This window comes from Artemia sp. Qi Xiang Cuo, chromosome 15 (assembly GCF_049724085.1).
Source record: "Artemia sp. Qi Xiang Cuo chromosome 15, ASM4972408v1, whole genome shotgun sequence".
Lineage (NCBI taxonomy): Eukaryota > Metazoa > Arthropoda > Branchiopoda > Anostraca > Artemiidae > Artemia > Artemia sp. Qi Xiang Cuo.
In genome coordinates, this window is record NC_142808.1 from 51,969,798 (window position 1) to 51,994,712 (window position 24,915).

At 34.7% G+C, this 24,915-nt stretch overlaps 1 protein-coding gene across 1 annotated transcript in view; it reads left to right on the forward strand.

Annotated features, from left to right (window-relative positions):
• The window catches only part of LOC148943826 (uncharacterized), a 606,774-nt gene extending 582,378 nt beyond the window's left edge, over positions 1-24,396 (forward strand). The window contains 5 exon segments of the mRNA XM_089101702.1: positions 13,899-14,069; positions 14,701-14,859; positions 15,343-15,501; positions 22,761-23,707; positions 23,709-24,396. Coding sequence (XP_088957828.1) covers positions 13,899-14,069; positions 14,701-14,859; positions 15,343-15,501; positions 22,761-23,707; positions 23,709-24,155 — 1,883 coding nt within the window. The 3' untranslated portion in view covers positions 24,156-24,396.
• The last annotated feature ends 519 nt before the right edge of the window (positions 24,397-24,915 follow it).

Consider the following 24,915-nt stretch of genomic DNA (forward strand, 5'->3'; position numbering starts at 1 on the left):
GCTCAGTATATATCTAAAACTTTACTACATTGGCACATTACTTCAAGCAATTTTTTGTTTATGTTATATTATATTCTTGATATTTTCAGGGGAAAAATAGCACAAGAGAAATTTATAGACTGCTATTAAAGTATGGAAGTATGGGTCTTCTGGAAATTTCTCAATGGGGGAAGGGGGGGGTGAATAGTGTGTGCAAATTTACCAGTAAGTTTTCAAACTTACTCTTACCAAATAAGTTACCAGTAAGTATGGTAAGTTACCACATAAGTGGTAAGTTTCCAATACTCATGAATTTAGAAGATCTTCTCTGACAGATTGATAAGAAAAAATAATATTCTTGCATCATTTTATTTATTTATTTTCTGCTTTGTTTGCATGGGAGAAAAATTATAAAAATTGCACTTTAGGCTTCAGATAATTCTTTGATAAGAGATAGTAAGAGATAAGCTAGAGCTGCTGTTCCTCCTCCTTATCTGGTGCATCTTCTAACATTATGTCTGGCAGATCATCTTCCACCAGACAATCCCCACTATCATGTGGCAGTGAACTATTGATAGAAAGACATGATGGCAGTGTGAACATCCCTTCCAAACTTTCACGTCGATGTCCAGGCATTTTTGAAGCTGCTAGGCAATGCTCATCTTTTTTGCTATTGAATGACTGACAGACCATTTGAATATCTTTGGCTGTTTTGTGTTTGACGGGGTGTCTATGGTGGGTCTGTGCTAGTCCACAACCTGACCAGAGTCTGTCTCAGGAGGCTACAGTAAAACAAATTGTTGAGATTTTTACAGCCACTCCCGTAAGCACCAACTTCACAAAATAAAAACAGTTTTCCAACAAGCTGCCAATTTGACAGCTTTTGCTGTCTCAAAGTATAATGATTTGGAAAATTGGCCACTTGTGGAGATGTAGCTACAGAGTTCTGTTTTCAAGACCCCAACGAAATCAGCTTCAGATCTTTCATTAAATGAATCACCATTCTTCCAAAATTGGTCGGAAAATTTAGCAAGCCCATTGATTCGACTTATTGCATCTGTAAACTCATCCTGTGTCAGTGAGTTTGCACCAGAAAGCAGATCAAGTAGAGTATCTACAGTCAGGGTGAGATCATATGCAAATATCCTCACATTTTCTAGTTACTTGTGAATTTTCCTTTCCTTGGCCTTTGAGACTGGCAAAAACAGTACAGCTTCCTGGAAATGCCTCTGTAGCAGATTAAAGTAGGGGATGACACACCAAGCAAGAGCTATCTCTCCTTCAAAGAAGTGGCAGCCAAGTGAAATTGGCTTTAAGAATTTCAGACAGGCTGCTAATTGATCCATTTTCACATAATCAAAAAGCACTTTACTGATATCCTGAATACCCTCATTTATATCACACCTTCTATCAATTGACATTGACCGTAAAGGTTCCCACAACTCTTTCATGAAGTGCATAGATTGGTAGATAGATCCCCAGTGAGTTTTGATTGGTAGTTCTGGGCTGATAGTTTTGCCAAGAAGTGCAATCTGCTTTTTGTTAAGGACAACTTGAGCCATGTGATGAGACCTGACAAATGTGATGACCTTAAAGATATTATTGACACACTGGTCTAAGCTTTTCATAGTATCTTGGACATTTAAATTAAAAAAATTAGGAATGCACCCAATAATTTAAAGGTGGGGATATTTTTGCTTCAATAACGAGGTAGCAAGTTTATTTATACTAGGATTATCAAGGCAAATGGCATCAATCTCTATTGTTGTATTCCTGTCTTCAGACATAGTAGGGTACCAAACTTTAGCAACTTGTTCCAGTTCATCAGCTACAAACTGTGCAGTGTGCTGCTTGTTGCCAGTTTCTGCTTATTCAAGGAAGAGAGCTTTGTCAGTGACAAAGACACAGTTAACAATGTGTTCCTGTCTAATATTTGTAAATCCATTGGAACAAAGAGTCTGGCTGTTTTTCAGTTCTAAATTTCCAGTTTAATGTCAAGCGTGCTTTCAGCAAAGCATTCATCCAGGTACTTGATTTGCATTTTGTGATCTGAAATTTCCTTCATAGCTGGATTTGTAGCTCTTATGATATGAGTCTTACTACTCTGCAAAATATTCATTTTTGACCACTGCAAATGGGATATAGTGCATGCATAAAATGTATGAGCCAATACTTTGTCACAGGCTTCCTGTTGTTCTGTGGTCACTTTTTGCATACACGTAAGATTTGGTTGCTGCGCCACTTTGGTTACATAAGGAAGAGAGAGGGAACTTGAACAAACAAGGGGAGTCAGAACAGAAGACCCAGAAGTACTGGGGAGCAATGATGTTCCAGCCAAAGTGTTTGAAAGTACTGGAACTTTATTAGAGTCACCTTTGTCGGAACTGTTGGAATCACTGCCAACATCTTCAGATTCTGCACTATTGCCTCTTTCACGCGACTCCTTCATGTGCTTCTTGGATGATGGGAAAGATTTATGTTTGGGCACTAGATGCTGCTGTATCACCTGTAGAGATTGCAATGCTAGATTAGAAGAGATTGGACAGGAATATTTTTTGTTAATAGGCCTTACTGCCCACATTATAGCTGGGATATGTAATTCACTGATCAGTGATATCTGTATAAGCCCAAAGGGGTATGACTCATGCCTGGAATCTGATTAATGAAAATTTTTTTAAGATAGATTTTAGTGAAGTGGTAGGTCTCTTAGGGATGGATTTGTTTCAACTGATAACATTTTTGTTCATATTAAACTTAAACTTACCATTACTGGGTAAGTTACCGTGTGGTAACTTAATCTTGCACACTAGTGAATAGAAGCATAATTATCTAATATTCTTTAGAAACAATGGGATTTTAGAAACACCTCAACAGGGGGGGGGGGATTTCTAGTAATTTAGTGTTCCAAGTCTTAGAAACTTTAATTACAAATATACCAGGGCCATTCCAGTGATTTGACTATACTATGTACTATGGTAAAGGCCACTCTACAACCAAAAGCCATGTTTTTTCTTTGTTGCCAATTTGAAACTGCGATTTTTAAGTACTTTTAATTTACTACACAATTAAAATCTAGAGAATCTTAGATCTATGTGTAAATATCCTGGAATTATATAAAATATGTAATTTACCTTATCATTATTAGTTCAATTTAAGAAAACAAGATTTAGAAAAATAACATATTCTCAACACTCATCATTACTTATACAATGTCTCTTATCTTACAAAAATAAAATTTTAGATAAGAAAGACAGAGCCACTCTGAAAAGATACACTTCAGGTGCATAAAAATTTTAATCTTTAAGATACGTTGGAGGAAAAGGGTTAATAAGGAGGAGCTCCAGTCGCTTTAAAGAGAGGCTTAAACAGCAAGAGGTACTTAAAGTTTAAGTAGAAATTAATATATAATCAGTCTCTAAACTTCTGTATTATATTGCAAATTCTGATTGCTGGTGCAAATCCAATTTATCCCAAAATCTGGTCCTAATGATCCCAAGGAAAGGGTGGTAGATTTCTAGTTTATGTAGTTATGATAAAATCATGAAAATATACAAGCCATACTTCCGATCCAGACAGCAGGGCTAAGATCAAGTGATATTAGAAATTTTTCCTTGATTAATAAGCTATAGTATTTCAGTGTATCTGCTGAAGGGGGGCTATCGTTTTCTGTTTTGTATATGTAGATATCTCTCAAGTTCATCTTGCTACCAAAGGCTTCAAAATGGACCAAAGATTCACAATAAAAATAGATTAATTGAACAAATTTTTGTCTAGGGCTAAAAAAAAACAATGTAGTAGAACAAATGTAAGAACAGGATAATGTAAGCACAGGAGTGGAACTGTTATTGTGACCAATCATGAATTGACATGGGACTATCAGGATTTAAGATTTGTAAGAAAACAATAAATATAGTTGAAATCAGCTATTTAACTTCAGAAAGCTACATAAAAAAACACTGAAAGTGAGGGGTATTTCATCATATTTGGTATTTTAGTAGGTTCTTATTTCTGCGATCATCAAACTGTCCTTCTTTTTAAAATTAAATTCCAAGTTGCAGATTATAAAAATCATTAGCAAAAAAAGTACATTAGATTTTCAAGTTATGTATTAACATATTTTTTGTGTTAGTCTTTAGTTTTAGGTCATGAGGTGGCAAAAATGCAATTTTAATTAAAATAAGAAATTTACAGTGAATTCAGTTCTTTCTTCCTGTTTATTCTTCAGAGAATCATACATTTTCTAGAGTTTGTATTCCCCTAGGAATGACCAATTGAATTTCTTGCTGTTGTTTTTTTATCACCACAGATTTTGTTTATGATTTGGTATCATTGCTGCTGTTACTCTTTTTCTAACTGCAGATTTCGTGGTTTATTTTCCTTCATCATTGCCTAAGGCAATTTTTCAGTGTCTTTTGGCTTACCTGTTTGGATTCATTCATCGTCTTATATAATGACAGATGATGTCAGAGATATACAAAAGATTTCTTTTATAAGCTCTAACAGCAGATATTGTTGGAAAAAATTTTTGTTTGCTATTCAATAGGATTCTCACTGTCGCTTGTTCCGTGTCTTTTGCTTTAGCTGTTTGGAATCATAATCAGTAATTTCAATTGAATTTAGGAATTTTTGCATGGATTCTATTATCCATTTCTGTTTATCCTCCACAGATGATAAAATAACACGTTCCTTCATTCCATTGTAATGTTAATTTGTCTTCTAATTGCAGATTTCATTGTGCAATTTTTTGTAATTCAATGTGATTCTTGGTGTTACCTTTTCCAGGGGCATAGCTCCAGAATTTTATTGGGGGGGGGCAAGATGGAGTAAGCATCTGGAGAGTCAATGGGGATGGGCTATCTTTCAGGGGAAAGCAGTGGAAGTTCTTGCTTCTTCAGTTTGCTTATACTTACTGTAATTATTAAGAATTATTATATAAATGTTATAGTAAGTAACTTACTGCCAACTATAACCTCTAATTTATTTTAATAAAGATAAAATTTCAAAAACTACAAAATGATTGTAAATTTCAGGGTATTTATTTCAAATTTGCGCCCCTAAAATTTCTGTGCCCGGGCAAGTGCCCCCTTATCCCTCCTTTAAAACCACCTTTGGGAAATTGTGTTATAAAATTTGTGAAAAGCAATCGTAAATAGGTTTTTAAAATGTCTTTAAATTCTGACGATTCTATTCAGAATTGTCTCCCATTAGTCTGAGGGAAAATCAAGTCTCTTTGTTAAAAGATGCCATCAAAAATATGAGCCAAATATAAGGCTGGACTATTAATTGGACCACGTTTGTTAATTAATTTGGTCAAGGTAGAGCTGCTTTCACTGTTAAGATTGCATTCACTTTCTGTTATTGTGTTGATATAAGAAGACGTAGATGGGAATCAAATCCCTTTTCAGTACCTTCTCTTCTTGTTCTCTTTCCATTGCTTTTTTAAAATTGGTTTTGATCCGAAGAATGAAAGTAAGGAGCTCTGTCCTTTATTGGTTTTATTAGCTGATTGTAACCAAATAAAATTGATGCAAATTATATTTTTAATAACTTTATAAAACACCCCAAAGTTGAAAGCTGGACAAAGCTGGTTTTTACTTAAAAACCAGTTAAGGAACCGAAAGTTTGACCATCTTAGATTGCTGGCCTACACACGTGCTTATTCTGAATTAATAATTTACAGAATATGTAGCTGCCCAGCTGTCCCAATCGTAGGACCACATGTACATTCACTCTTCCCCCTGATCAGGGGAGGGCGTTGTACCAAGTGGTTAAAAAGTAAAGACAGCTTGTTCCTTCCCAAAGTCTCAAAGGGGACATTTTTCTTCAAGCGATAACGAAGAAAAGTTACGATTTAGCAAAGATATTACTGGGTTAAATTAAAAATTGTTACAGAATACATAAATACACAATGTACACGCATCAAACAAATATAAATTAAGTAGTGGAATCAGCATTGTCTAAGACTGTTAGCAATGAATTGCTGCAGACAACAGTAGTGTACTGTAAGCAAACTTTCGGGTGGGTGATGGTGAGTTTAATAAGCTAGGCTTTTTTTGCCACCTTTACCATTAATATTAAAGTGCATATTCCTCTTCCTTCCTTCAGCTCCCTTAGCCCATCACATACTTGGCCCATCATAGAAGACTAAATCTCGCAGTTGAACTACGCACTATTCCAACAGCCCTGTGCATCACGTCATTCAGTTGCATGCGATTTGAAAATGACATCTTGGCAAATCAAAAAGTACACTTTGTAAATTGCCAATGGTAATGCCTAATACAGAAAAAATACAACCCCCCTCATTGAACAACAGGAAAAAAATCATATTTTTACATGGGCAGCTGTGATATGTCCTGTTATTTCTCTTTGTTTCTATTGAGGCACTTCAATTGAATCGAGAAAATCTGGCGTGAATTCATTTTTTCCCTCCTGTTTATTCTCCAGATGCTAAAATAACATGTTTATTCATAACATTAAATTAATATGTCTTCTAAACTTATATTTTTTTTGTGCGGCATTTTCGTTACTCCACAAGCTGTTGCTTGTTCCATGCTTGTTCCATGCTTGGTCAACATCAGTCTATTTTCGAAGAGCTAGCAGTTATATAAGTATAACCAATCGGCTTTGAGGAAGACCTAATAACACAAATTTACAATTGTTATAAATAATGATTTGTTGGAACAAAAAAAATTTTGTCCAACCACCTGAACTATCTAACGTGATAAGACCAAGAGAACAACCTGAACAACATAAATTCACAATGGGTGAAAATGAACAGTCTGGACCTTCAAATGAGACTTGACCTATATTAGCTGATAATGTAAAGGGAAAGTAAAAAGTGTCTCAAGCAATGAAAATCCAAAATGAAGAAGAAAGAAAAATGTGGTTAGAAGACATGCAACAACGAGGATCCAACCGAATCAAAACTAATAAGGAACAACACAGAATTGTGTGGTCAGAAGATATGCAACAGCAAGTACCAGAATATATCAAAAATGAAAGTAAAGAAGAAAGAGATATTAGGTTAGAAGAACAAGGCCGTCGCAACTTTCAAAGACAACTAACAGTGGCACAAAACCCAGTGCAAACCTACCAAGATGCTGTTAACTACAAAAGTATTTTTAAACTTTGTATGTATTCACTTGGAAACCCTGTATTTTCCCAAGGAAAGAGTTGTAGACAAGGGTGATTTATTTAAATATTGCTGCTTGCATGGTCAAATTGTGTTGGCACATCCGTAATTTTCAAATTAATTGGCTTGCCTTTTTTTAGGATGTGACTTGTTCTCTAAAAAGTTCCACGAACGAATCCGAAACTTGAACTCATGTCTGGCTTTAGCTTCAGTCAACGTAAGCCATGATTGAGCCGTCAACCGTTCAAAATGGCTCGGAAAATCTATCACAAAATCAATTTAGTGGCATATTCATCACAAACTGCTGAAAGCTATTCTGAACCACCTTCATGTAGCTAAATGTACTTTTTAGACCCAATAAAGCTGTTTAAGAACACGTTCCATATTTTTTGAACTATGGGGCCTCCTAGAAGAAATATTACGAGACACAAACAACTATGCCAAAGGTTATGTGAAAATGCAAGAAGTGGAGGATGTTGTAGATCAACATGCTGCTTCATTAGGACAACAAATGCGGTTAGAAGACAAGCCATAATGAGATGTTGTAGATCAACATGCTGCTTCACTAGGACAGCAAATGCGGTTAGAAGACAAGCGATAATGAGAATCAATATATACAGCCCTGCCACGTAGCCATGCCATGGACTGTTAGCAGAGCCCCCGGTCTCCCTTGTTTTTTTACGCTATGTAAGTGTATATTTTTCTTGGAATGCCAAGCCTTCTGGAGTCCACTTCGGTCTCCTTTTGGCGTCACGACGATTTTCAATCTGCAGGGGATGATGGGTCAGGAATAAATCTTGCTACCATCTATGTATCTACTTGCAGATATTGTTATGTCTTAGGAAATCGAAAATATTTTTGTATACATGTCTTTTAGTGTTAGCCGGTAGGCTTGAGAGCAGCAACACGTTGATGTCAGGCTGGAGGTTTGCCTCACTAAAGATTATCCCAGTGTTGATTACTTCCGGCTGAGGCATTGACATTCAAAAATCAGGTGGTTCAATGGTACTGTAATAGAGTTACAAAGTCTGCAATATGGATTGGCTTGTTTATGCCAAGTAAACTCCTCTTTTCTCAGGATCAAAGAGTTGCTTTTTATTCTATAATAAAGAATGTTGTTTGCCCTTGATGGGAATAAGGATGGAATGGGCATTTTGGTTTTTGAAGGAACTCTTCTTCTGAGTATGTCCCTGAAGTTCTGGGCCTTCAAATTTGGATTAATTAGATTATGCAAGGAGCTACTAGCTAGCTGGTCTGCTACCTCATTATATTTAATGTCTTGGTGGCTGGGGATATGTTTGAACTTGACTTCAATAAGGCTATTTTGGAGACTGATTAATTGATCTCTGATTGTTCTCAGGTCTGTATTCATGTCCCTCCAGTGGATATTATCAATGAGCTAAAAGGCGCCTTTGGAGCCTGAGAGTAATAATACTCTTTTGGAAGCCGGTGGAATAATATTGATGACCTTTAAAGCCTCTTTTATTGCCGATAGCTCTGCCGTGAGGATGGAAGTATTATCAGGAAGTATGGTTTTCATATTCAGTGAATAACTGGGGATAATAGATGCAGAGCCACATTTGCTGTCTTTAACCGAGCCATTAGTGTAAATTTGGAGATAATCTGGATACAAAGTGGTCATTTTCTCAGGATAAAGTGTCTGAATTTGGATTGGCAGGTAATTTGACTTTTGCAAGGGTATTAATTCTAGTGAAACATTTGGAGGTGACATTTGCCATCCTGGGGGGGGGGAAGAAAATGACTGAAACAGGGTGAGTCAAGTTTCCAATATGGGACAAACTCATTAAATATTTGCCATGACCTTCTAGATGTCAAACTGCAAAATACCATCTTTGGCAAAAGTGCGCTTAAAAATATCATGCTCGTGACCTATAGCTTGTATCTTGCTGTGATATTTGATGATCAACGTATTCCGTCTTTCTAAAATAGAAGGCAGACCGGTTAAGTTTCACTTTGTTAGAGGTGCACTGAGCATGAAGCCCTAGGGCAATTTTGCTAGCCATATTTTGGATTGTTTCTAATTTGGTAAGTTTAGTCTTACTGCATTCTTCATATGATTCAGTGGCATACTCAATCTTTGAACAAATAAACCTGTTGTAAAAATCAAAGAATATTTCTTGGGAATTAGCCCACTTTGACCCCGCCAGGCACTTAAGGATGAGTAACCTGTGCATACACGAATTTTTTTACACAGTTGATTTGATTTTTCCAAGTCAATCTTGGATCCAGGTATAGTCCTGGAAATTTAGGTGCTACAGCATATTCTATTTCCACATTGTTGACGAATAATTTTGGTGGTATGACGGACTTTTTGTTGTGGAATATGATCACATTTGTCTTAGACTTGGTAGGAAAAATGCAGCAGAAATGTCTGCTAACTCCTCCAATGCTAAGTTAATATTATTGGCAATAATATTTATATCTCTGGCTGCGGACCAAAGAACTAAGTCATCTGCAAATTCAAGTTTGGATATTGAATCACTGCTGAACTGAAGCTCACTTAAAACTAATAAGAACAGAAGGGGGCTGATTATGGACCCCTTTGGGAGCCCAACATGCAATGCTGAAATACTGGATAGCTCAATTTGCACCCGGACTTAGTAGCTTCTATCAGATAGATAATTGAAGAGGAACTTAATGACTCCATCCGGAAAATCCATCCCTTTTAGAATTTGACAAAGCAGATACTTGCAAACGTTTTCAAAAGCTGATTCAAAGTCAACTAAGACTGCTATCATGATGTCACCGCTATTTATGACATTTCTTGCAGCTGTTTCAAGCTGGATTACATTATCTACAGTATTAAGCCCTTTACAAAAACCAGCCTAGGAATTAGTTAGAACACTCTTATTTTCCCCAAACCATTCTAACCTCCTATGTAGCATCTTTTCAAAAAGTTTTCCAAGCACTGGTAGTACTGGGATAGGCTTGTAGGAATTGATTAAATCTGGAGGTTTACCTTGTTGTTTAATTGGGATTATAATGGCATGTTTCCATATTCTTGCGAATATTTTTGTAGTTCATGCGTAGTTATATACGTGAAGTAAGGCATCATAAAAAATTTCTCCTGTATTTATGATCCATTGGATGCTTATTTCGCCTTCTGATATTGAAGAGGGGAATTGGACGACCTTAAAGCCTCTTTTAGCTCGGATTTGGTAAACATACATACAAGTTCCTTCTTGAAATTTGTCTTCTCATGCGACTTGCACACTTTAGGCCTTCCTCTGTGTGCTGTGGGGACCTCTTTTTTTAAATGAATAGCAAATGCTTCGTTAATGTCTTTGTCGTTGTTTAAAGTGGTTTCCGATGTTGTGAGACACTGGATGTTTGAATTGTAAGTTTTATTATTGCCAGCCATTCGATTTATAAATGAATGAATTTTACTTGAAGTAACAGTATGGTCAATTTCGGATGAAAAGTCATTCCAGACTGAGCGCTTGGCCTTCAAAACTGTTTTCTTCACCAGAGCTTCAGCCTTCCTAAGAGCAATGAAAGTTTCTTGGCTTGGCTGCCTCTGGAATATATTTCTTGCTTCTTTTTTTTACTTAGAACCGCACTTCTGCAGTCTTGACTCCACCAGATTTTATTAGACTTCTTTAGCGAAAAATGGGCATTTGGTCAGAGAATCTCTTGAATAAGTTTTCTGCTGCTGTTAAGAGAGTTTCGCTTAGCTTTTTAGATTTATTATGAATATCTTCCTCTTTTCTGACAGTAGAGTAATCAGTGCTATCTAATATATTTTTAAAGAGGGTCCAGTTTGCTGTCTTTAGATTGAAGCTCATTGTTGGTGGAACAGGAGTGTATTTTGCTGCATGAATTTTGATAAGGGTTGCAGTATGGTCGGTCTGAAGATCTGGGACAAGAGAAATCTGGATTTCAGACTCAAGCCATGTTGGACCAATCTGCAAATCAATCGTTGATAAAGTATTATTCCTAATATTGTAGTAGGTGGGGAGACCATGCGGAGTTAGATCTGTAGAAATGTTAGAGGTGAGGATATATTCTTCTATATTCTTACCCGCAATGTTGGAGTATATGCAATTTTCCCATATAGGGCTGTGAGCATTAAATTCACCAAAAATGACAGTGTTTGTATCTCTTGTTTCTTCTTGAAGCACGGTTTTAATATCACTGCTGCCATTAGGATCGTAAAATGAGGAGACTTTTAAGAGATGTCTATCTTGGAGATTTAAATTCCACTGACCACATCGATCTCATTCGGGTATTCTCTTGGGGCTATTGCTGAATTCGGTATATCCTTTTTTATGAGGGTTGCCACTCCCCCTCCTTTCCTTTCCGGTTGATCTATCCTTTCTATAAAGATGGAATCCAGGTATGACTACTTGCCTGAGAATGTGTAAATTTGTTTTCTGGATGCAAACAAGATGAATATTTTGGCTATTTATGTATTTGATCAGTTCATTTAGTTTTAAACTATTAAGAGACACGATGTTCCATTGCAAAATCTTGAAACTATTCATGGCTGGTAAATATTTCTTCCATGTTTTCTTCTGACGACATAAATTCTGAGTTATCATCACTTGTCACTTAGGGAGTATTGTCCCTCCTTAGTTTGTTTGTCTTTTCGGATGTCTCTTCCTTAAGACTAAAGTAATGATGACTTGAGAAGGCCTTGGTTCTTTGTCCTGTCTGGACGTGTTGTTCTACTTCTTGAGAACCAGGAGAAAAGGCAACCTCATACCTAAGTTTCTCAAATTTGGTGTTTGCTTGTCTCCAAACTTCTTGGCCTAAAAGTGTGGCAATTGTTTCCCTTGTTAGAATAGCTTTGACTTGCTCTGATTGTCCAGAGTTTGGGAGGAGGTGATTTAGGGTCAAAATTGTGCACAGCTTTTGGAATTTGGAACTATTCATCTGATCAGTAACTTCAAGTGTTGGAGCTGTGTTTTGATTTTGCCAGGTCTTACCTTTGGCCCACTGGGTTATTACTGGACGTATGCGTTATTGTTTTTACCCGTGAGGGTGTTTGCATAGGAAGTGCTTGCATAATGATAAGCTTGGACGTCGGGGGTTTTCTACACCTCTTTAATTTGGATGAAGACAGCACTTGTTTTTTGAGTCTTAGGTATTTTAGCTCTGATGATAGAGAAAGGAATGTTTTGCTCAGGTGAGATTCTCAGAATATCCGCTCGTTGATGGTGGTTGGGGTGAAGATCGTTTTGAAATGCACTGTTTCCTATGGTCTCACAGTTTTTGCAGTATGGCTCAGGAGCAGGACAGGATGTTGAGTTATGGTTGTCTTTTCCTCATTTGGAGCAGGAGGGATTTATTTGATGGCAATTGTTTTTAGTGTGGCCATGTGCATGACATTTGATGCAGTATAAAGGTTTGGCCTGGCTTGAAAGAGATTTTTTGCCCATATAGATATACATCATGCTTGAGCTCAGTTTTCATTGCAACCAAGATTGACTTACTTGGCGTCAGGCTTTCCCCATTTCTTTTGTAAGCCTAGTCATATTTGTGATGGTAAAAGTTCTTCCTGATGAGTGTAATATCTCAAATTTGATTTCTTGTGTTTGCAAAGAAAGATAAATTCCATAAAATACATAGTGGAATTTCTTTTCTCTGATGAGTTTTGCGTGTTCAATTCCTGAGTTAGAAAGCTGAATTAAACTAGAGTTTTGAATGACTTTATCAGCTCCTACGTCATCTTGGAAATAAAGTTCCGCTGTCCCTGATTTTTGGACACTAAGCTCAAAATTAACTCTGGCTACTCTAAAATTAGCTTTTCTAATTAATACGTGATCATCTGCTACGAAAGGTGTTCCGTTTTTCTTTTTAATTGATACAATATGATAATTTCGAACAGTTGGGGATGGAGGAAGCTCTGAAGTTTTCCGTTTTTTCGCTGGTGACTCAGTTTGTTTGAATACTAGCGTTTCCTGGGGTTGAGTTTACAGGTCCTTTTCTTGGTTGGCTTTTGCTTCTTTTGGGGCTTGCTGGTGCTTTTGGTTTGATTTTGGAGGTGATCGCAGCATCGTCAAAGCTTACTCAGCAGGGGAAGCGTTGATCCCTGCTCACCTGATCCTCGCAGTTTAAGGGATTTTTCTCCCGGCAGGTACACCGGTGCTTGCGGCAGGTGATCAACCCTCTTAGGCTTGCCTAGTCCGTTACGACACTGGGATGCAGATTCACCGACTTTTTGGCTGAATTTTCAAATTCGCCCAAAAGAAAATTGTATTGGCAATCTCAAAGCGGCAACTACAACAAAGAAAATTCAAAATCTGTAGACGTTGAAATCTCCAGGGAATTAAATTGATATATCACCAGTTAAAAAACACAAACAGGATAAAACACCAAGGTAAATAACTATAATATAACACTTTAGGGTCTATTAAATAGGAAAATAACACACTAGGTTTGGAAAAATGTCTAGCTTACAATTTGAGGCAATAATCCACAATTAAAATTTCATAACACATGGGATTGTTGATCAAACATAAATAAAATTGTATATGCACTCTTTCACTCTGCTTTTTAAACTAACTAAAATGTGGAAAATTTTTCAGGATTCGCCATTTGTTCCATCGTTAATCCCGAGGTTTGGTGTGGTCTTTTTTTCAAGCCAAATATATTAATCTCAATACTTTTTAATCTACATCCTTTTAAGGGTCATTATATTTTTATATTACATAATTATCTTTTACTTTTTAAATGTATTATAAAAGTAAAAGCAGTTTAGTTTTTATAATAAGCTTTACTTTTTATTATGTTTTACGTCCCTTTTATTTATAATTTATTTCAGAAGTTGAAGATGCTTTACCAGGTGACAGCAAGGAGCTCTTTGACATATCAGACTTTAATTTGTCCCTTAAACGGGAAGTTGTTCCTGCTGGTACTTTCTCCGAATTCTCTGGACCATGTAAACTTGAACCTGACACCCAGGAATTGGACTCAACATGTTTTGGCAATGAAGGTACATATCAAGCAGTGTCTTTTGTAGGATCAAATATCAGATAATGGTTTACTGAAACAAATAGGGCAAATGGGCTAAATACTTGGGCTGTAAACTAAACTTAGATGGAAATTTACTTTTATCTTGTTTCAATGTACAGTTATTGCTAAATCAGCTTTGGGTGCAACAAAACGTTTGCTACCAGCTTTAGGGCCCAGCATATAAGTTTTTTTTTTAATTGCTGGGAGTCTGAATAAACCTCACAGGAACTTGTGCTTTAATAAAATACGTAATCTAAGTATCTAAACATTTACAATAAATGAAAATGTATTATGTAATAAATTATTTCCGAGTTAATTTCTCTTGAATATATAGCGCAAAGTTAAATCATTTGCAAGTTCAAGTTTTCCTTCTTTTCTATTTCTTAACAAACTTTGCTGAATTATCTGAATATGAAATTTGTAGGAAATTAGTGACATTTTTTCTATTGCTTTGATTATCAAAGTTGGATCTCTTTTATCCTCTATGTTTTGCCAGTTTTTTTTATATTTTATATTTCTTATATTTTAGTTTCATTGTTTATGAGTAAATTATTGAGGATATTAAAAAAATAATTTTTAGTTTTTCTATTCCTTTATTTGTTTTGTTGTAGGAGTTGAAAATGCTTCATCAAGTGGTACCGACACATATACGGGACTATCAAATTCTACTCTATCACCTCAACGTCAGGCTCTTCCTATGGTCAATTCACCCATAATTTCTCCTTTACCGTCTGAAACGGACTTCCAAGAAGTGGATAGGAACAACAAAGGTATAATTCAAGTAACTCATTTGTCAAATCACTTTCTTTTAAGAAGTTTTTCTGATGTAAAGCCATAAATATTGTACAAAGCTTTCAAATGGTGATGCTAAAAGCTCACAGTAATTTAAATATTAATCACATAAAAATTGTAAAATTATAAGTTTCTTATGAGAAATTTTTACCTGAAAAAGTCTACAGCACTTTCTAAGTTGCTGAAAGGTAAAACCGCTGATGAATTTTTCTAAGAGCTGGTTCTGAATGATTATAAATCTGTCATCTCCAGATATTTCTATGCACAAAATTCAATTGGCTATTGTTTGGATATGAAAATCCCTCAATATAAATATGATTGGTGAAATTTGTTTTGTAATGATAAAATTATCCCATTTGAATTTGTTTAGGCATTTTGTTTATTCTCTTTAGTTTTAGTATAATCTGTCTCAAATATCATCTTTCTCTGTAATCTATTCTTAATCTATCTCCATGTTGTAGAAGCCGAAGATATTTCCTCAAACGATACTGAAACGCTTTTGGAAACCTCCAATTCTACTTTGTCGTATGAACGTCAAGATCCTGCTGTTGTCGTTTCACCCGGAATTTCCGATTTACTGTCAGAGTCGCACTCCCAGGAACTGAATAGCAATGACGAAGGTATATTTCAAACTAACATTGTAGTGAAATCAGTTTGACTTAGAACCAAAATAATAATAAGTTCTTTCTGTAAATTCAATAAAAGGTTCTCGTGATTTTTAAAGCATTTAAATAGCGTTACTAAAAGCGTATAGTAAGATCAGTTTTGCGTTTCGAATCCTAGAAAAGTATTTCAAAGTAATTCAAATGTAAAGCATAAAAAAAACTGTGAGACGAATGGTTTCTCGTGAGACTCGTCAACAGTTAAAAGTCTTTGCACATTTAAAAAAAAATATTTAGAAAGTTATTAAATGACACTAAAGGTAAATAATTATAGCATAGAACTGCAGACGCACAATATATATCACATTAAACTTGGCGATGGCCATGTGTGGCTTATTTTTAAACACTGAGTCCTTTTTTATTTTCAAAACTAGTCAAGAAGAGAGAAACCTCCCTCTAGTGGCTGAATATCCGTAAAACTTATGTTTAAAGAGACAATTTTACCAGAAAATAAATTAATCCATAATGACCATTAGGTAATACTAATGCTACAATCTTTGTTAATAATTGTTTAATGAGTCCCACGGGTTTTACCCTTGGGGGCACTCTTGTTGATTATACGCAAATGAATTTTATTGGGGTCTGGTGGGGCTGATATGCCTACTACCAAATTACATACTATCTAAGCCCAACAATAGCCTAATTGTGATATAACTTTATTTGTGGCTGATTGATTAATGTACATCAAAATCTTTTGTATGTGTAACTTTGAAACATCTCAACGGGCTCTTGTTTTTCTTCTTCTATCCTCTTCTATATCTTTAGTGGGATATTCATTTGATTTTATTGCAGCTTTTGGGGTCTACCTGAATATACTTATGGAATTTCTCCCTTAAATGTATTTATACCTAGTATATTTAGGATTATAGTATCTCCTTGTAATTGCCAATATATTCCTATTAAGGGTTAATTTTAAACTCTGTTGGTGCAATAGCTGTAACTTAAGTAGAAGGGGGAAGTCAAACATCTGTAACCAAAGATTTAAACTGTTTTACAACAATCGTGTTATATCATAGAAACGTTGTCTTAGGATTGTGAAAAAAATCAGATTTTTGTCAAGCATGATGTCACATTGAAATAAAAAGTACCTGATTGAAATTCTCATTATTGGTCCATAAACTGGGGGTTCAACAGTCCCTCCCTCTCCCTTTTCCCTGTCCTACTTGGAAAAAGAGCGATTACCTTTCTACGTTGGTAGAATTAATCACAAAGGGTAAATAGCAACAAGGAGTAGGAAAGCAAATTCACCATCCTTTGCAAATCGTTCAAACAGAAATGACGAGGTGAAGAATTGCAAGACTCTAAGCTTACGTGTTGAGGTCTTTGTCTTTAGGAATGGCTGAAAACTATTGTAGTTAGAACTATTGGCACCAAACTTGGGCTGTTTTAGTGTATACAAAGACTACAACAAACATTAAACTAACAAAAATAATGCCAAATATAAATATTAAATCTACAAATTAACATTGAAAAGTAGTTAAGGCACATCATAAATTTTTATGATACATGTAGTCGCTTTTAAAAAAAGACTTCTGAAAAATATGGACGGGAATTTGAGGTACGATATTATAAAAAATAAGAAATATGATTTATCGCTGGTTATGATTTTTGTGATTCTTAAGTCTAAAAAGTTTCGTCTCAATGGATTGTGGTTTCATATCTAAAAGAACAGTTTTCTGGTCTTAATTCTTGTATTGAGTGGAATTGATAATTTTCTTAAAATAAAAATCTAAATAAGTTACATAAATGGGAAAATTAAGAATTCTTGTGGTTGTTATCTAGTTCATCCGTCAATTTGATCACAAGCTAACGCAGAATTTTTTGCGAAGGATCGGAGGGGGGGGGGTAAACGAAATTGCTTAGCATTCGTTTCCAGAAATATTTAAATAAATAGAATTCAAAAGGAAGTTTCTAAAATAAGTAAAATCATTGTTGTGGAATCAAGAGAAAAACATCTGTGTTGACGACCGGACCATATCCAGGATTTTTGTTCAGGGGGGGGGGGGTTCAAATTTTTGTTTTGGGGGGGGGGGGTGGTCTACAGAAAACATGAAAAATACATCACAGATTTGTTTATATGTATTTCTGTTACGTTTTTACGATTCGGACAAAAATTTCGAGATGAGGGTGGGGGTTCAAACTCCCTAACCACTCTTCCTGAATAAGGCCTTGGTTGACGTCAGAAAATATTTTCTGCCAAAGGTTGGTTCAGAAATTACGAGAGCCAACGCTCTAGTAATGGCTATACTAAAGAGCCATAGGGCTTAAATGTGTTATTACATTTTTTTTGTCTACAAACCCACTATATAGAATAGGTATTCTTATAGGCTTTGTAGGGGGTCATTTGATGGTAATTTGAAACTTTTAGTGCACTTGCAAGAATGCAAGAATGCACTTTGTCCTCTCTCCCCCAAAGACATCCAATTACAAATTTGAGATACGTATTTTGCTCAAAATAGTCCAAGGTTCAAAACCTATGTATCCCGGATTGACATAACCCCCTAGAGGCCTGGGGCATAGGCGGTAAGCTATGAAGCTTCTATTGTTTACATACTGTGTAACTTTTTTACTATTGGAAAAACAGGGTATGTTTGATCCTGGGTCTCCAGAAAGGTTTAGCGTACCAAGGTGAAACTGTAGGGAATATTGAGGGCGAAAACAAAATCAAAAGACACTATTTGCATGTTGAGTGTCAAAGGGGTGTTTTAGCAATATCCAAGGGACGGATATTGTCCGTGGTTATATAATATAGAAACATGGTTTCGGGAATTTTGAAAAGATACCCCGACATTCGTCAAGTATGATGTCAAATTGAAATAAAAAATACCTGTTGAAATTGCCATAATTGAAAACTATAAGCTGGGGGTTCGGCAATTCTCCTTCCTCTTACTTCTATCCTGTTCTTGAACATGGTTTAATTACCTTTCTAAGTTGGTAGTATAAATCGTAAAGGGTAAATACAAAAGGAGTTGGAAAGCAAAATCACCGTTCTTTGAAAATTAGTTTTCTTTAAACAGAAATGTGTCAATCCATTCTTTTGTTTACCTCGTAATTACTTTATAGTCACCGATTAACTTTCATCCCTCCCACCATCCCTGCGGCCGTCCATTTTCCAAATGTAGTACTTATTGCAGTCTTAATTTTATATCAGCCCATCTAATGCGGAGATGATAGCTATAAGCTAAAAATTATCCAAAAGTTACTTATTCTTTTTCTTCACACTAATATTATTTGGTATTATTAACCAACGGTTTGTTATAAATAAGTCCGAAAATAATATAAAACTTCACAAGAAAACAATATGAGCCTAATAACCAAATTTCTACTTTAAGCTGTGATGTAACCTTTTTTATGAAAAATATTTTGGGGTCTCACATCCGTTTAAATCCTCTATTTCCCGATCTTGTACATAAACTAAAGCAAAATTTTGCCTCATTAGGAGGGCCTGGGAAAGGGGAGGGGGTTATGGTGCAATTTTTACGGTAAGAAGATTGTATCTAGGAATAGTTCTTTAGAAAATATACAATTATACCACATTTTCTTTAAATTCTTTTGTTTCTGTCTCAGAAAATTAACCTTCATACTAACTAGTAAATACTAATTATTTACTGTCATTTACTTATTTAATTATTTACTAATTATTTACTAATTATTCAAGCATTAGAAGTTTTAGTCGTGAAGGTGAGGAATTGAAAGATTCTGAGCTTCTGTGTTGAGGACTTTGTATTTAGGAATGGTTTAAAACTATTGTAGTGAGAACTATTGGAAATCTTACCGTTTTGGGGAATACAAAGACTATAGCAAATATTAAATCAATAAAAATAAATGCTAAAAACAAATAACAAATATACAAATCAATACTGAAATATGGTTAAGATAGGGTACCGATTTTTATGATACCTTTGGTTGCTTTTGAAAAAAGACTTCTCAAAATAAGAGCAAGATTTTGAGTTAAAATATCATAAAAAGTAGTAATTGGTACTGTTAGGCCTACTAGTAATTGGCAATTTTAGGCCTAGGTGGGCCTACTTCCAGGCTTAAAAGGAAAAATTGACGCTTAAAATTATCTAACCAATTTTTCATCAAGTTTTAAACAACAGTAACGATGGGCTTATTCGATTTGTCCTATCGATAAACCACGGTGTTTCGTGAGCTTTTTCTTCCAGGGTTTTCATTGAAATTATCAATTTGTTTTGCTTTGTGCTTTCGCGCAAACTTTTAACACTTCGGTTTTATGTATAATCTAAAATTATTAATAGACTTGTCCGCAAAATCGTAAATGCCTCAGAAGTTTGAGTTAATGTTAAGAAGTAACATAATACGCTGTGCTCTAAAATTTGTTAATAATATTAGGGTAGTAATGTGACTACTTTTCTTCAAAATATGATTTAATTTTGTTTAGTAATATTGATGATTTTTGTGTGATTATTAAGTTATGATATTGTGTGATTATTGAGTTATGATTTTTGTGATTATTAAGTCTAAAAAGCTTGGCTTTTATGAATTGTAACAGAATTTCTGTTTTTAATTCTTGTATTGAGTATTTGAGTGGAATTGATAATTATCTTTACAAAGAATTACTAGTAATTAGTTACAAAAATGGGAAAACTAAAAGCTCTAAGGGTAGTTATTGTGTTCCTTTTATCGATTAGATCTCAAGCAAATCCAGAAGTTTTGCTATGGATGGGGGGAGGGGTAAAAAAAATGGCTGATCATTCATTTCCAGAGATATTTAAATAAATAGAATCTGAATCATACTTTTTCATTGTCACTTAAAGAAGTTTTTAAAATAGGTAAAAATTATCTACTTGCGATAAGGAGAGAAAAAAAAATCTGTGTTGACGACAGGGCCATATCCAATATTTTAGTTCGTGGGGGAGGGGGTAGTTCTTTCGGGGTTTTTACCCAAAAAACTTTATAAAATATCAAATTTTTGTTTATATGCATTTCAGTTACGTTTCCGCAAGTAAGATTAACACTTTGGAGCGTTACATTTATAAGTTAAATATTTATATGGAGGAAGTAATCTTATTTCCTTCAGAGGGGGGTCATTTGACTGGAATTTGAAATTTATATTGCAATTTACAAGAATGAAAAGTTCGGAGGAATTAGATTCTCACAAGAAGAAAAAATGTAAAATATTATTTAAAATATTACAAGAATAAAAAGGGATGGAATTTAAAAGTGTATTTACGAGGACAACTAGCCCTCGTTGCATTCTCTCCCCCCCCCCAAAAAAAAGTCGTTTTAAAATTTCTAGATAGCCATTTCGTTCAAACATAAAGTCCAAGGGTATTGAGCTGAATCTTTTGGGAATTTTTTGGGGTAGGATGAACTACGTTAATAGACACTTACTGCGAAAATGCTATTAAAAAGACGTATGTATAACATTTTAGGAACAGATCTAGGAACAACAATCTAGACAAAATACAGGCTAACCATAGTCAAGCTTGAACTTAGACGAACTAACTAAAAATATATAGGTAAAAACACAACTCACCTACACCATCAGTTATTGTGGGTACCGGCCAATCAAAAGAATGCATTCCCAAAATTCAATTCTACAATATCCATAAAGGAAAATCAATGGGAAATAGTTCAACAATCTTTTATATTGACTAGTACAGAATATTAAAGCTAAACAAACATATTTTATATCTACATTTGTTACATTTGAAGCAAAATTTAATACATTTGAAGCAGAGTTAAAAGCATTCTATATATATATATAGTATAGCATAATAGTAGTATATTTCACTCGAAAAGCCCCACAGGGCAATGGCCACAAAAAAACATGCAAAAAATATAGAACAAAAAAAACATACAAATCCAATTAAAAAAAAACCCATATGCATACATATATATACATATATATATATATATATATATATATATATATATATATATATATATATATATATATATATATATATATATATATATATATATATATATATATATATATATATATATATATATATATATATATATATATATACCCCCAGTGCCACACTTGTCAGCTTCTCCAACAAGAAATACAAAGCACAAAACACTAATTTAAGGATTTCCAACCCCATGCGATAATCTTAGGAAGAATAAATGTTGATGCTAAATGAAGTTGTAAATTGGATATAAGAAAAAGGATTTTTAGGGAATGAATATTGATACCCATACAGGGGTACGGAGCTACAAGGAAAAGGTTTTTGGGGTGATGGCAGTGTCTGGTAATGGGACAGAGTTTCTCCTAGGAATTGGTAGACTCTTCCCCGTCATTTATGGCCAAGTGTCCAAGAAAGTTGATAGGATTGACCTCCGGAAGAAAATTATTGCCACCAAGTGAAACCAAGTGCCCCATAAAGTACTTACGACAGATCCCAACCTCCTTCCCGGGCTTTCCTGACCCAGCCTCAAATTAAATACCACCCCAAAGTTTTCCAAAACCCATTTTGTGAAATGTGAGTGTGACATTCTAGAAATGTGAGAAATGTGAGTGTGAAATGGAAATGTGAGTGTGAAATCCAATTCTAATTTCAATATTCTTTCTAATTTCAATGGAAATGTGAGTGTGAAATCCAATTCTAATTTCAACATTCTTTCTAATTTCAATGGTAATGTGAGTGTGACATTCTAGCCGGAAACGTGAAATGTGACCATAAACATAAATTGTTTTTCCAAGTAAAAACAATAAGACAAAATGCTGCTGTATTAGATTAAAAAAAATTCTTATTGCAAATTAGTAAGTTCTTCTCCCCTCCCACTTATGTTAGAATATACCCCAGGTTGGGTTTTTTTTCTTGAAAATTGGGTTTCAATCTTTACTTTCATCTGAGAACTACTTTCAAAGTTAATATCAGCATAATATATTGGTTTATGTCAGCCAGGTCAGTGTCTTAGAAGAGGAAAATTTTCGTTTAAACCTACCTAAACATATAATGTTTTTTAGAAAGTATGACCTTAAAATATTTTAAGTTTTATAGTTTCAAACGATGTTTTTATTACTCAATTTCTACTTATTCTGTTAAGGTAAAATAATGTGATTTGTATATCTTTCTTTGTCATTTAACTTTTAATCCAACCTTTGAAACCAGTCGTAGACAATGCGTATCCCAATATTGTAACTTTTAAGAACAAGTGCTTTCATTTATAGTTTCCGATATTTTTAATTTATTCAATCTTTTATTATTTAATTGATTACAGTTAAAATTCCTTTACTATAGAGATAACGCATTCAACTATATCTGATGGTGGAAGTCATCCGGAACTCTTAGGACCAAAACCGATAGTTGTGGTGGAAAGGCTGACAGAGAAGACTATTGAAGAATTAACTGCTGGCATTTGGCGCTGTGATTCATGTGGAAAAGTAGAGAAATCATATTTGATTCTTGATCTTCATATAGACACTGGTTGTGAAGAACTTTCTCCAATAGAGTGCGATATCTGCCCTGCCGTAGTTCGTGAATACAATAGTTTTGTTGCTCATTTCATAGAACACAAAATGGGAGAAAGAAGAAGATGTCCAATTTGTTTACAAGAAGCTATTGCTGATCTGAAACAACACCTGATCTTAGAAGGCCACTTGTCACCAAATGTGGCTAATCTAGACTTGCAGGGTAATATGTCTCTTGCTGATTCACAGGATCCATCTACGAGTGGTTGCTCAAATTCATTTGAATCTGAGTGTGAAGCAAAGAGCTTAAATAAGCACAACGAATGTTTGAATACTCGATTGCAGGGTAAAAAGCAAAGAAATTTGGATAGACGTCAAAGAATTCAAATGGGGAAAAAACGATATATATGTAATATATGCCAAAAATCCTTTTCTGAATCGAGCGGTTTTAAAAATCACCAAAGAATGCATACTGGTGAGAAACCGTTTAAATGTGGTATTTGTCAGAAAAGCTTTGCTCAAAAGGGTCATTTTAACATACATCAAAGAGTGCATACGGGCGAAAAACCATTTAGTTGTAATGTATGTCAAAAGAGATTTGTTGATTCGTCAGGTTTGACTGTGCACCGAAGAGTGCATACAGGTCAAAAACCGTATAAATGTGATATATGTAAAAAGAGGTTTTCTCAAGCAGGTGATTTGAAGAAGCACCAAAGAGTGCATACGGGCGAAAAACCGTTTAGTTGTAATGTATGTCAAAAGAGATTTGTGTCTTCATTCAGGTTTGACTGTACACCGTAGAGTGCATACGGGTGAAAAACCGTTTCAATGTGACGTATGTAAAAAATACATTTCTGATTCAGGCTCTTTTAATAAACACCGAAAAATACATACGGGTGAGAAAGCGTATAATTGTGATGTATGTAAAAAGAACTTCTCACGAGCGGAACATTTGAATAACCATCAAAGAGTGCACACAGGCGAAAAACCGTTTAAGTGTGATATATGCAACAAAACATTTTCTCAAGTTGCCAATTTCTATAAGCATCAAAGAGTGCATACGGGCGAGAAACCGTTTAAATGTGATGCATGTAACAAATGCTTTTCAAATTCAAGGAATTTGAAAATCCATCAAAGATTGCATAGTGGTGAGAAACCTTTTATGTGTAATGTATGCGAAAGAGCGTTTTCATCTAAAAACCCATTCAAGGAAAAACCCTCCTAATTTATAGTTTGAAATAAAATATGATATTCATAGTGATTTTCATGGACAGAATGAGACTTGATGTCTAACAAAAGGATTGGGAACAGAATGGAATAGAAAACTTTACTTTGAATCAGATTTTTCTTTGTAATTGTTTATTTTTATGTTTAGTTTATTTAACAATCGTACCGTCATCATTTTATAAGTATAACTGCAAATTTACTATTATAAAGACTGAATGAAATATATCTGATGATGAATACGTATGCTTCTCCTTGGATAACAACATTCATATTAATTAATGTAAAAAGTGAATTATCCTTTTAAATATTCCAATAGGGTGAAAAAAAATTTCTATGATAAATTCTAGCCACAGTGGGACATTGTGTGTTTTCTACTTTGGCAAAGGTATTTTTTGGCCGCTATGTATCTGTTTGAAGAAGACTCCAAAGTAGAAAAAAATATCCCAATTTTCACCATATCTATTCCTGACGTCACTTTTTTTTGTAACTTACTGTCGCTGGATATTCCGATTTACTTGAATTTTAATTGAATTGAAAAGACCGCTCCTTCAAACTTCTAGGAATGATTTCAAAATTTACTGACTTGATAGGGGCTTTTTCATACTGGCATTGTTCAGCATAGGAGAACCAACTCCCAGGGAAAAATAATTAAAAATATCTTTCCCAATCAGAAAACCTTTGTATACAGTTTAAGGCAGGGGCGGATCCAGGATTTTTTAGGGGGGGGGGCGAAATAGGTTGATCTGATAAAAAAATTT